A 12,662-nucleotide genomic window follows, 5' to 3' on the forward strand; every position below is an offset into this window, starting at 1 on the left:
CTGGACTGTCACACGGGAGAAGAATTAGGGCTTATTCTGTTTGGCTCCAGACAGAAGACCCAGGAATAAGTGTAGACGTTAAAAAGAAGAAAATTAGTCTTGATATCAGGAGAGACTTACTAACAATTGGAGGCGTCCCAAAGTGGAAGGAATTGCCTGGAGAAGTGGTGAGCTCCCCCTCCCTGAAGTTTTCAGGCAGAGGAATTGGATGACAACTTACTGGGTATATTGTAGAGAAGATTCCTTTTTCTAATAGAGGTTTGATCCTCCGTCTGACAAATTCCCTTTCAGCTCTGAGATTCTGCAGTTTTATGATTCTCTCAATTGGTAACCAAGTCAAATTCCAATGTCCAGGTTAAGGATTTATTAAATGATTAATTCTTTGGAATATTTGCTCTGCACCCTGACAATCTACTTCATCTTCTCTGATTTTACCCTTCCAATCCTCCCTTCTCCCTAGGTGCTAAGAAGTTTCCTTGTTGTAAAGAGACATTAGCACATAGGTTAATTATGCTTATCAGAGCCTCTCTCCCTGATAGAATGAGAGCAACTGGAGGAATATTAAAAAGGGGATAACTTGGGGCAACTAGGTAGCACAGTAGATAAAGCACCAGCCCTGGATTCAGGAGGACCTGAGTTCAAATCCAACTTCAGACACTTGACATTTACTAGCTGTGTGACCCTGGGCAAGTCACTTAACCCTCATTGCCTCGCAAAAAAAAAGTGGGGGGGGGGATAACTTCAGAGATAGAATGGGCAATTGTCATTGTAGTGGAAAGAGTACTGCATCTGGGATCAGAGTACTTGGGTTAGAATGAATGTAAGCTTTCTAACTAGTTGTGTGACATTGGGACCATCATTAATTTCTCCGGTCTGCAGTTTCCTGACCTATAAAAAAAAGGAGTTGGACTAGATGACTTCTACTATTTATCTTATGATTCAAATAACAGGGAGTGTATGTCCTGCACTGTGAAAGATACCCAACAAGAACATTTGGAAACCTGTTATTACAGGAGAACCTGCCCAAATATAGCCCCATGACCATAGGACTAATCACAAATAGTGAAGTTTAACCCATTATCAGCCTCTTATGAGCATGTTGGTAAAGAAGAGCTCACTCGGGGCAGCTAGGTGGCACAGTGGATAGAGCACCGGCCCTGGAGTCAGGAGTACCTGAGTTCAAATCCAGCCTCAGACACTTAACACTTACTAGCTGTGTGACCCTGGGCAAGTCACTTAACCCCAATTGCCTCACTAAAAAAAAAAAAAAAAAAAAAAAGAAGAGCTCACTCAAGGAGCCTGGAAGCTTTGCTGAGATCAGGAAACCACATCAGGCAGATACCATGTCCATGGAAATGTTCTCTACATGTAGGTTCATGTGCAAATACAGGAGGGGGTTGGGGGGAAAGAGACATTCCTAGGCAACACTTCCTGTGAAAAGATCTGGAGATTTTAATGGACTATAAGCTCAATGAGTCAACTACATGGCAGAAAAAAAAATAATAAAAGGCCAACATGATATCTGGCTGCCTTAGGAAAGACACAGAAAGGAAGGTGGTTCCCTGGCATTCAGTCCATAATTTATCTGGACTATTGTATTCAGTTCTGAGCACCACCTTTTAGGAAGGACATTGACCAGCTGTGGTGCATGAGAATGAGAAAAGGTGTAAGGGGACTAGAGACCATTTCATAGGGGGATCAGTTGAAGGGACTGAGGAGACTTCAGGGTGATATGATAGTTGTCTCCCAGTATTTGAAGGGCCATGGGGTGGAAGTGAGATTAAACTTGTTTTCTGGTTGGTGCAAAATTGGAAAACTAGGAGTAGTGAGTGAAAGATGCAGCAGGGTAGGTATTGGCAAGAAGGAAGTAAAAACTTCCTAAGAATGAGCATGATGGAAAAGTGCAAAGTTATGCTTCCTGAGGTAGCAGGTTCCCTCTCATTGATATTTTTCAAGCATAAACTGGATGACCACTTGTTGCGGTTCTGGTCTGGATTCCTACCTAGGTACCACTTAGACTTGCTGGACCCTGAAGTCCTTCCAACTAAAATTCTCTAATTCTATGACTCAATGAGATGCTTCAGTTCGGAATGACAGAGTCACAGTCAAGACAGCTCTTGGCACCATCAAAGGGATGTTGTTGGTTCAAGTCCTTTGGTGCCACTGGGAGATTTGGTCACATCAGCCTCAAAATTCTGATTAGTATAGGAGTCCAAGTCAGGATAGAATGAAGGAGGAGACTTTGAGCAAGAAGCTGTCTTGGCAGTCTCTGTCTTGCTTGCTGTGGTGTTCTTTTCTGTTTGCTGTTGTGCCTGAACCAGGATTGGGTTGACATCTGGCCCTAAGAGAGACAATGAGTTGACAAGAAGAAAAAGTCAATTTGCAAATGTAATAGAATGAATATTACTACGTTGTAAGAATATCATTGTGTTGTAAAAAAAAAAAATGAACATAAATCCAGAGAGCCATGGGAATGAATAAATGAATGAAAAAGCATTTATTCATGCCTTATTTGTGTTAAGTGATAGAGATACAAATAGAAAAATAAGACAGTCTCTACCATCAAGAAGCTCACATTCTCTAATTGGAGGAGTCAACATATAAAAAGATTTATGTGAACTGACTGAACGCTCCCTGAAGGGAAGCAGGGACACTTCCAGAACGCTTTATCTCTCTCTCTCTCTCTCTCTCTCTCTCTCTCTGGCTTCTCCCCTGCCGGTGGCACGAGCAACTGTAGACTTTCCAGGTTTGGGTGAGTTAATTACAGAAAACCCTAAATTCCTTTTAATTAGCTTAATTGGAAACGATCTGGGGATTGCATAGGCTAAGTTTAGAGTTAAGAGGAAACTGAGGCAAACAAGGTTAAGTGACTTGCCCAGGGTCACACAGCTAGTGTCTGAGATAAAATTTGAACTCAGGAAGATGAATCTTCCTCATCCCAGGCCCTGCACTCTATCTACCGAACCACCTAGCTGCCCCACTTAGACAATTAATTACTAGCTCTGTGATCATGGGCAAGTCTTGACTTCTCTCAGGCTCAGTTATCTCATTTAGTAAAAATAATATCACCTACCTTTGCAGGGTTGTTATGAGGATCAAATAAGATAACATATGCAAAGCTCTTTGCAAACCTTAAAGTACTTTATAAATGCTATTATCAGTATTATATGCCTATTGAACTAGAGGGAACCTTGGGAGCCTCACACATACTTGGGAAACTGTTTCAATTTATTCAAATTCTGACAATTACTCATGCCCTATAAACTTATAAGGATGGTTGAGGAACTCTTCAATTTGGTCAGGGACTTAACACGAACCATTTGCTTTATATTACCCCTTCACACAAGCCCCCACCCCCGCATACACACACTACATATACAAACATATACGGTTAAGTCCTAATTAGTGCAAATAATGAATCCCCTGAAGGGGTCACATGTGTTCAAATTCACAGTATTCAATGTTAAAATTATATAAAATAGAGGGGCAGCTAGGTGGCGCAGTGGATAGAGCACCGGCCCTGGAGTCAGGAGTACCTGAGTTCAAATCCGACCTCAGATACTTAACACTTACTAGCTGTGTGACCCTGGGCAAGTCACTTAACCCCAATTGCCTCACTAAAAAAAATATATATATATATATATATATAAAATGTTCCAAATGGCTTCAACACAATGGAAATATGTAGTACAAAGTCAAATAATTTTACTCCTTTGGGGGGGGATTCATTATTTGCACCAATTGGAACCTAGCTATTATATATATATATATATATACATACACACACACACACATTATATATACATAGGTATAGATGTGGACCATACATATATATATGCTTATGTGTATACATAAATGTGTGTATATATACATATATATTTATACTGAGCTTCTGCCTCATATTCCCAAGGCAAACATAAATGTTGCCCAGATCTGTGACTTCATGTGTTAAGTCCACATGAATAAATAAATAAAAGCTCCCTCTATCAATTCGAATCAATAACACCTGTAATTTAGGGCTTTAGAGAGTGGCTTGGACTAGGGAGAGGTTAAAGGTCTTGCCTGGATTGCCCAACTACTATGTGTCAGAGGCAGGACTTGAACCCAGGCTAGCTCTCTATCATACACTGATGGTAATAATCACTATCATCATTGTCACCATCATCATCAAAACAAATCACATTAAGGGCCGCAAAGCACTTTCCCCACAATACTCCATGACAGGTAGGTAGGCAGTGGGAGTCTTGTTAACCCTATTTTACAGATGAACAAACTGGGACTTGAAAAGATACTAAGTATAGCTCAGCTTGGGGGGGGAAGGAGGGTTCTATTTGCAGTAATACATCACTATTCCCCCAAGAAGGACTCTCTCCATCTCCTTCTTGCCCACATCTCGGTCTACCCCGTACCTCCTTCCTTCCTTTAGAAGAGTCAAGGAAAGACTCTAATGGAGGCAGGCAGAAGTGGGCCCACACACACCCCCATAGCACCTGCATATGCACTGTCTCTCCAGGGGACACATGCTGAAGCTCTGTAAAGACAAGTTACAGGGGCCTCCGAGAAGTCCAGTCTCTGGGACCTTACCAAAATAGCTGAGGAGCACGGGCAGAAAGATGAGACCGTGCAGCATGCCAAAGATGGTGATGAGGAGGTTGAGACGAAAGAAAAAGATCTGGATGAGTTGGGCCTTGGCAAAGGCCAGAATGATGATGCCAGGGAGATTGGTCATGGCCACTCCAGCAAAGACCTACAAAGTCACCAAGGTAGCACAGTCAGGACTGGAGAGAGGACACCTTGATAGGGCAAACTGGGTGCACTGAGAAAATTCTGAGGGTCCCACACCTAGCCATTCAGGGCTTCACTTACCGCACTGCCCATAATGATGGTGGCCTCTTTGGCCCTCTCCAGCCGGGTGGGCTTGGTACTGATGGCAAAGGAGCGGGTGATGTGGGAAACAAACTCCACTGAGATACCCACAGCCTAAAGTGGATAAGGAAAAGCAGTTATCATGGGAAACATGTATGGGAAATAGGAGAAAGGAAAAAACTGGAAACAAAGTAGACATCTATCAATAAGGGGATGGTCAAACAAACTGGCATATATGAAAATAATGGAATATTATCATGCTGTAAAAAGCAAAATAGCTATCAAGAGTTCAGAGAGACTTGAGGAAGCTTGTTTGAAGTCACACAGAATGAAGTCAGCAGAACCGAGAGGATGACTGCAATAATTTAAAGGAAAGCAATGTTGAAAGATATCAGAATTCTGGATACCAAACTTGGAGTCAGAAAGACCTGGATTCAAATCCCACCTCAGGCACTTACTAGCTGTGTGACCTGGGGCAACTTCTTGTGCCTCAGTTATCTCTAAAATGAGACAGTTGAACCTGATGGCCTTTTAGGTCCCTTGAAGCTCTAAATCTATGATCCTATGATCTAATGCATGACCCCTCTTGATTCCAGAGGAATGACAGTGTATACTTCCTTCCTCTTGGCAGATGGACTATAGGTGAAAAATGAGGCATTTGTTATCATGGGCAATGTGTTTATTTTACTTAACCACTTATTTGTCAAAAGAGAGGGTTCATTTATGGGAACAGAGGAAGGGGGAGGACAGAGAGAGGGTTAAAGAGAAGTGGCTACATTTAAAAAAAAACATCAATTAAAAGAAAATGAGGGGGGGGTGGCTAGGTGGCACAGTGGATAAAGCACCAGCCCTGGATTCAGGAGTACCTGAGTTCAAATCTGGCCTCAGACACTTGACACTTACTAGCTGTGTGACCCTAGGCAAGTCACTCAACCCCAACTGCCTCACTAAAAAAAAAAAAAGAAAGAAAGAAAGAAAAAAGAAAATGGGGGGGCAGCTAGGTGGCACAGTGGATAGAGCACTGGAGTCAGGAGGACCTGGGTTCAAATCCAGCCTCAGACACTTAACACTTACTAGTTGTGTGACCCGGGGCAAGTCACTTAACCCCAATTGCTTTAAAAAAAACAAACAAACAAAAGAAAATGAGGGCATGTGCCCATGGGAACCTGCACATGCTGGGAAAACTGAGATGTAGTTTTGGGATGCAGTTGGGGAGATAGTTCCCCAGAGACACCTATATGCCCTCCAGCCAGAAGAATAAAAGAGCTAAATACTTTCAAGAGCTAAAGGATTTTCATGATAACTACAACATGATACAAAGAGCATCTTCAGGCTGAGTTTGGGAATAGCCATTACCAACCTGACTCCAGTAAGAGGTACAAGTCTCAGTACCTTGGAAATTCTCCAGTGTAGAAGACACATCATTAATGTCCTTATGCCCGCAGTCCTTGACATGTGTTGGTGTTGGAACATAGCCCTTTGGTCTCTTGTAGAACTTGAGTACCATTTTCCAAACCCCAACCCCATTAGCACTTTTCTAGTGAATTCAAAAGTTCTTCCTCTATCTGTGTTTCTTCCTCTTTATCACCACTTGGTTTTTTATCATGGTTATTTGTCTTTCCCCCCAAGTCTGTTTTATCTTAGATGGGTAAGTGGGGAAATGGAAGGGTGTGGGAGTTATGATGGTAGAAATGGAAACCACAGAGCCCCCATCTTTCTAAACATCAGGATGAAGATTATCTATATTTATGCCACTTAAAGTTGTGGAGTGAGAAGGCAGTTAAGAGTTAGAAGGTTCTACTTAAATCAAGTCCTGATGAACATTATGTTGTGTTCAAGAGACTGCCCTGCCCTTTTCTTCCTATACACTACATTATAAAGACTAACAAGTTGGGGGGCAGCTAGGTGGCACAGTGGATAAAGCACTGGCTCTGGATTCAGGAGGACCTGAGTTTAAATCCAGCTTCAGACACTTGACACTTACTAGCTGTGTGACCTTGGGCAAGTCACTTAACCCCCATTGCCCTGCCACCCCCCCCCCAAAAAAAGACTAACAAGTGGCTGAAGAGAATTTTGATACAGACACCAATTCTATGTTTCCTTCAATGAATCACTGCAATGGTCTTTATAATCTGGTTATTTAATAAAATAACGAGCTATTTAAAAAAAAATACCTGAACATCATATTTCAAGAAAATACAAATTAAAATTGACCAGATCAATTAGAACCAAAGAATAATGTTAAAATTAAAAGAATCCACTAGTTATATCCTGAAAGAAACCTCAAAAGGAAAACAAGGAATATCATAGCCAAAATCCAGAACTTCTACATCAAAGAAAATATACTATAAGCAGCCAGAAAGAGTACCAAGGAACCACTGATAGGATCATACCTACAGTTTTTATTGAGACCTGGTGATTTCTATTATAAAAAAGAGATCTTGGAATACAATATTCTGAAAAGCAAAAAACGTAAGAATACAAGATAGAGTAATTTTTTTTCCTAAAAAGCTTAGTGCAGTTCTATAGGGGGAAAATTGATCTTTAATGGAATAAAAGACTTTCAAGCTAATTGGGTGGGGGGGGGGTGGCAGAGAACTACTAAAGTATAAACAAAACACTATGGAGAAAACTAAAAAAGTACATTTATTTGAACAGTTGGGTAAAGTTGAACATGATGAAGTGCTAACATTCTAATAGGAGGAGAAAAAAACAAATGTCCCTTTAAATCCTTAATGTTTTCAGAATTTATTGAGTTAAATAAGAAAAGTAAAGTACCCGGGAATGGACTGGTTCTGTTCTAAGGGTTTTGAGAGGAGATAGGAAGGGAAGGGTAAAAAGAATATATTCTAGTATTGAAAGGAAGAAGGGGTAGAACTTACATAAGAAAAAAAGTATAAAGCTTACTTTTATCTAAACCTGACAAAGGAGGGCAAAATACACATATGAACAAAGCTAGATATAGAAAAATACAAACTCAACAGGAAAATAGGCAAGGATGAGAAGTGGAGGTTTAATGGAGGATAATACTGACATGAGAATGGTTAAAGGCAAAATGAACTTCCTGATCCTGTAGGGAGGATTAAATGGAAAAAATAGCAGGGGAAATCAGGAAATTAAAAGGATATCCAGGGGCAGCTAGGTGGCACAGTGGATAGAGCACCAGCCCTGGAGTACCTGAGTTCAAATCTGGCCTCAGACACTTAACACTTACTAGCTGTGTGACCCTGGGCAAGTCACTTAACCCCAATTGCCTCACTAAAAAAAAAAAAGGATATCCATCAATTGGAGGAAGAGTAGACAAATTATGGTATATGAATGTAATGAAATATTATTGTGCTATAATAAATGCCTAATGAAACTATTTCAGAGCATTCTAGAAAGTATGAACTGATCAATGAAGTGAACAGAACCAGGAGAACAATTTACAGTATTGATAACACTGCAAAACAAACAACAACAACAAAAAAATAGCCTTTCACAGACTTAAGAATGCTGATCAAAAGAATGAACAACATTTCTAATGCACTCATGATGAAACAGTATCTGTCCAATTTAAGGGAAACAGATTTTCCTTCAGTAGCTCCTTTCCCACCCTGCTCTCAACCTCACTGTTGTCCATCTAGTCTCATTAACATCTTTCTTGATTATTGCAATAAACTATCAAGACACACAAGACCTATATGAATACAACTATAAAACACCCTTTACAAAAATAGGCAGATTTGAATAATTGGAGATCTATTAAATGTTCATGTTTGAGCTATGTCAATATAACAAAATAACAATATGACCTAAAAAAAAGAAAAAAGAAAATTGCAAGAAGATAGAGAAAAGCAAAGTCACATCTTAAAAGAAACAAAGAAACTGAGAGATCTGAAGAAAGATAGGAGCTACCCAAGAAGCTCAATTCCCCCAGTTCCCAATGTAGAAACTGTAAATCCCCCCCATCAAAAAAAACCACAAACCACCCTATGCCCTGTTCAAAGAATTACCGTGACCAGATTGATGAGGGACACAGCATTATAGCTGATGCCCCACAAGGCCATGAAGCCTACAGTATCCACAAGGATCATGATGATGGAGAAGAGATTGAGGAAGCCAGATCGGAGGTCCATCCCAAGCAGGAGGCAGCAGACAGCAAATGTAGGTATGAGGCAGAGACTCAGAATGAATAGCCCCTCTGGGACAATGGTCAGGTACTGTTCATAGAAGACATAGGTGACTCTGCCACACAGGGAAGAAATGTCAGCTAAGACTAATGTTGATCTTTTCAGAACCACACCTTCTCTTCAGGGCCCTGAAGATGGGAAAGCCAGGAGTAGCTTTCCATCACCTCCTTACCACCAACACCCTCAACACCCCTATATCACCCCATTTTCTTTTTTTTTTAGCTTACTTTTTCTTTTTTTTTTTTTGCGGGGCAATGAGGGTTAAGTGACTTGTCCAGGGTCACATAGCTAGTAAATGTCAAGTGTTTGAGGCTGGATTAGAACTCAGGTCTTCCTGACTCCAGGGCCAGTGCTTTATCCACTGCACCATCTAGCTGCCCCCACCCCATTTTCTTTATAACACCTGACAGTTATATAGCACTTTTTTAAGGTTTACAAAGCATTTTGGGGGCAGCTAGGTGGCACCATAGTGCACAGAGCTCCAGGCCTGGAGTCAGGAAGACTCATCTTCCTGAGTTCAAATTTGGCCTCAGATATTTACCAGCTATGTGACCCTGGGCAAGTCACTTAACCCTGTTTGCCTCAGTTTTCTCATCTATAAAATGACCTGGAGAAGGAAATGATCAGATTCCAGTAACTTTGCCAAGAAAAACCCAAATGGGCTCACAAAGAGTCTGATACAGGGGACAGCTAGGTGGCACAGTGGATAAAGCACCAGCCCTGGATTCAGGAGGACCTGAGTTCAAATCTGACCTCAAACACTTGACACTTACTATCTGTATGACCCTGAGCAAGTCACTTAATCCTCATTGCCCTAAAAAAAAAAAAAGAGTCCAATACAACTGAAAAACAACTGAACAACACAATAAAACAAAGCACTTTACATATATTATGTCATTTGATCCTCCCAAGAACCCTAAGAAGTAGGTATGAAATTTTTCAGATGCTAAGAGCAACTAAATGATCTGCCCTGGGTCACATAGTTGGTAAGTATTTGGAGAAAAGATTCTATTTCAGATCTTGCTGACTCCAAATCCAGTTCTCTATACTGCACTTCTTTGCCTTTCTGGCATCCCTAATCCCTGCCCCAATTCTCCACCTTTTTCTCCGTTGGACTATATGGTGTATCAGCCAACACCACTTATTAGATGGTTCCTTTACTGGAAATATTCCCCAAACTCCACCTTTGCCCCACTGCCCACATCTGGGCTCTCACGTGTAGGGGAAGACTTCAAAGTTAGGATCAGTCCCTGGGACTTTCCGCAGGTCAGCTGTAATGTTGACTGCCAGCTCCCGAGCAGTGCGCAGGGCTTCTGTGTAATCTTGAGAATTCTTGAGGGGCGTATGGTAAGCCATAAACCGGGTAGCTGGACAGAAGCCAGAGAGATCCAAGGGCAAGGGTTAAGCAGGATAGGAGAAAGACATCAGTATTTCACAGATCAGTATTTATTAAGCTTTCAAAATAGACTAAACATAATTCAGAACAGTGAGGAAATAGTTTATCTACCCTCTGGGAGTTTATCTTCTTTGGATCATGGATTTACAACTGGAAAGGACCTTAGACGTCATATGGCCCAACTCCTTCATTTTACAGATGAGGAACTAAGAGTTTAAGGAATTTGGTTAATATCACATTGGTGGCAAAAAAAAGGGGGGGGGGCAGCTAGGTGGCACAGTGGATAGAGCACCGGCCCTGGAGTCAAGAGTACCTGAGTTCAAATCCGGTCTCAGACACTTAACACTTACTAGCTGTGTGACCCTGGGCAAGTCACTTAACCCCAATTGCCTCACTAAAAACAAACAAACAAACAAACAAAAAAATATCACATTGGTGGCAAATGGCTAAGAGAGGATTTGAACTCAGGTCCTCTGACTCCACTGATCCATTAACTCTAAAGTGATGACTCAAATCAACAAAAGTTAATGTGGTAGAAATAGAATTAAACTAAAAGTCAAGAGACCTGGGTTCTTGTCCCAGCCTTGCTTATAGGTGTGACCTTGGGTGGATCCCTTCACTTCTCTCTAGGACTCAGTTTCCTCATGAATAAAATGAGGTTTTCCTGGATGACTCCCAGTTCTAACTTCCCCAAGTCTATGTCATTCACCAGGAAAGTGTTTAAAATGTCATTAATTCCTGCCAATAAAGATGGAAGGTCAGCTGAGAACTCCCTAGAGGAAAGGACTTTGATGAAAGTTTCTTTAATAGGGGAAGACAAGTTGTTTAACTCTTAAGGAGAGGAAGATCATCCAAGGGCAGGGAACAGGTTAAATGAAGAATAAAAGGTTTATGAGAAGACTGAAAGGAAAGAAGCATAAGAGACCAACCTGAAATAAGGGAAAGGGAAAGAGAACATGGGAAACTTCACAAAATACTATACATAACATCAGAAATTGGCACCCAAAAAGGTACCAGAGAGTTACTTTCTTAAGCAGGAAGCAGGTAAGGGCAGAAAAGATTCTAAGGACTGCTTAGAGGAAAGGATCAAAATAAGGTTTGTAAAGCTCTATATTTATATTTTGTCATTTGATCTTCATAAAAACCCTATGAGGTGGCAGCTAGGTGGCACAGAGAAGGAAGAATTCTGAGCCACAGTACAGTTCTGCCCCTTATAGGAAGGAGTCACCAACTTCTCTGGGCTGTAACGATTGGAATAACGCCACCTGCTGGATACTTACTGTAGAGGAGTTCTGCCCATGAAGGGAAGGTCTTTGAGGGCAAGACCAGGAGTCAGGAAGTGACGCGGGCTAGTGGGAGGAGGAAGGAAGAGACTGGCGCTCAGTCTCGCTCTCTTTTCCTCTGGACTCTGGTGGAGAAGGGAGCTAGAAATGTGCTCTCCCTTTAATAGATAGAAATCTAGGCCTTTCTCTCTCTCTTTACCAAATTCTTATTCTCCTTAATAAATGCTTAAAAGTCTAACTCTTGCTAAAGCTTATAATTTATTGGCGACCACTCATTAGATATTTTAGACAGTTTAGCTAGAATTTTAGCCCTTAACAGGGCCTTATCAGCAAAATGACAGAATTGGACCAGATGATCTCTGAAGTGCCTTCCAGTTCAAGATCTATGACACAGGGGCAGCTAGGTGGCACAGTGGATAGAGCACCAGCCCTGGATTCAGGAGGGCCTGAGTTCAAATCCGGCCTCAGACACTTGACATTTACTAGCTGTGTGACCCTGGGCAAGTCACTTAACCCCAATTGCCCTGCCCCCCCAAAAAAAGATATATGACACAAATACATGAGAAGCAAAGGGAGAGGAGGGAGATCTGTTATTCATACTACAGTTATCACTTCCACATTGCAACTTTCCCCATTGTGGTTTTGATATGTCAAGGGGTCGGCATAAGAAATTAAATGGGAATTTTTTTGGGAGTTTTGCAGAAACCGCAAATAACACATGAAGGCCAGCAAATGACACAGAAAAAACTTTAGAAACTCAGAAATGCATAAAATATACATATAGTATTGTATAATATGAACATATTTTATCTTCTAATAGCATAATAATTCAGACTTCTTTTCTGGCATGAAGGGAGGGCCAAAAAATTTTACATGGATTTTCCAGATCCCAGGGGTACCATATCCCTAACCCGTAACTGTAATCCTGTTTGAGACTAAAACTCC

General features: G+C 41.2%; 1 protein-coding gene across 1 annotated transcript in view; it reads right to left on the reverse strand.

The window, feature by feature from the left end:
• Nucleotides 1-1,289: 1,289 nt before the first annotated feature.
• The window catches only part of NPC1L1 (NPC1 like intracellular cholesterol transporter 1), a 36,956-nt gene continuing 25,583 nt past the window's right edge, over nt 1,290-12,662 (reverse strand). Inside the window, exons 15-19 of the mRNA XM_043980989.1 lie at nt 10,255-10,405; nt 8,862-9,093; nt 4,867-4,980; nt 4,585-4,747; nt 1,290-2,341 (exon numbers count right to left, since the gene is read on the reverse strand). Coding sequence (XP_043836924.1) covers nt 2,127-2,341; nt 4,585-4,747; nt 4,867-4,980; nt 8,862-9,093; nt 10,255-10,405 — 875 coding nt within the window. The 3' untranslated portion in view covers nt 1,290-2,126. The remainder of the gene's footprint in view (nt 2,342-4,584; nt 4,748-4,866; nt 4,981-8,861; nt 9,094-10,254; nt 10,406-12,662) is intronic.

This window comes from Dromiciops gliroides, chromosome 2 (genome assembly GCF_019393635.1).
Source record: "Dromiciops gliroides isolate mDroGli1 chromosome 2, mDroGli1.pri, whole genome shotgun sequence".
Classification (NCBI taxonomy): Eukaryota; Metazoa; Chordata; class Mammalia; order Microbiotheria; family Microbiotheriidae; genus Dromiciops; species Dromiciops gliroides.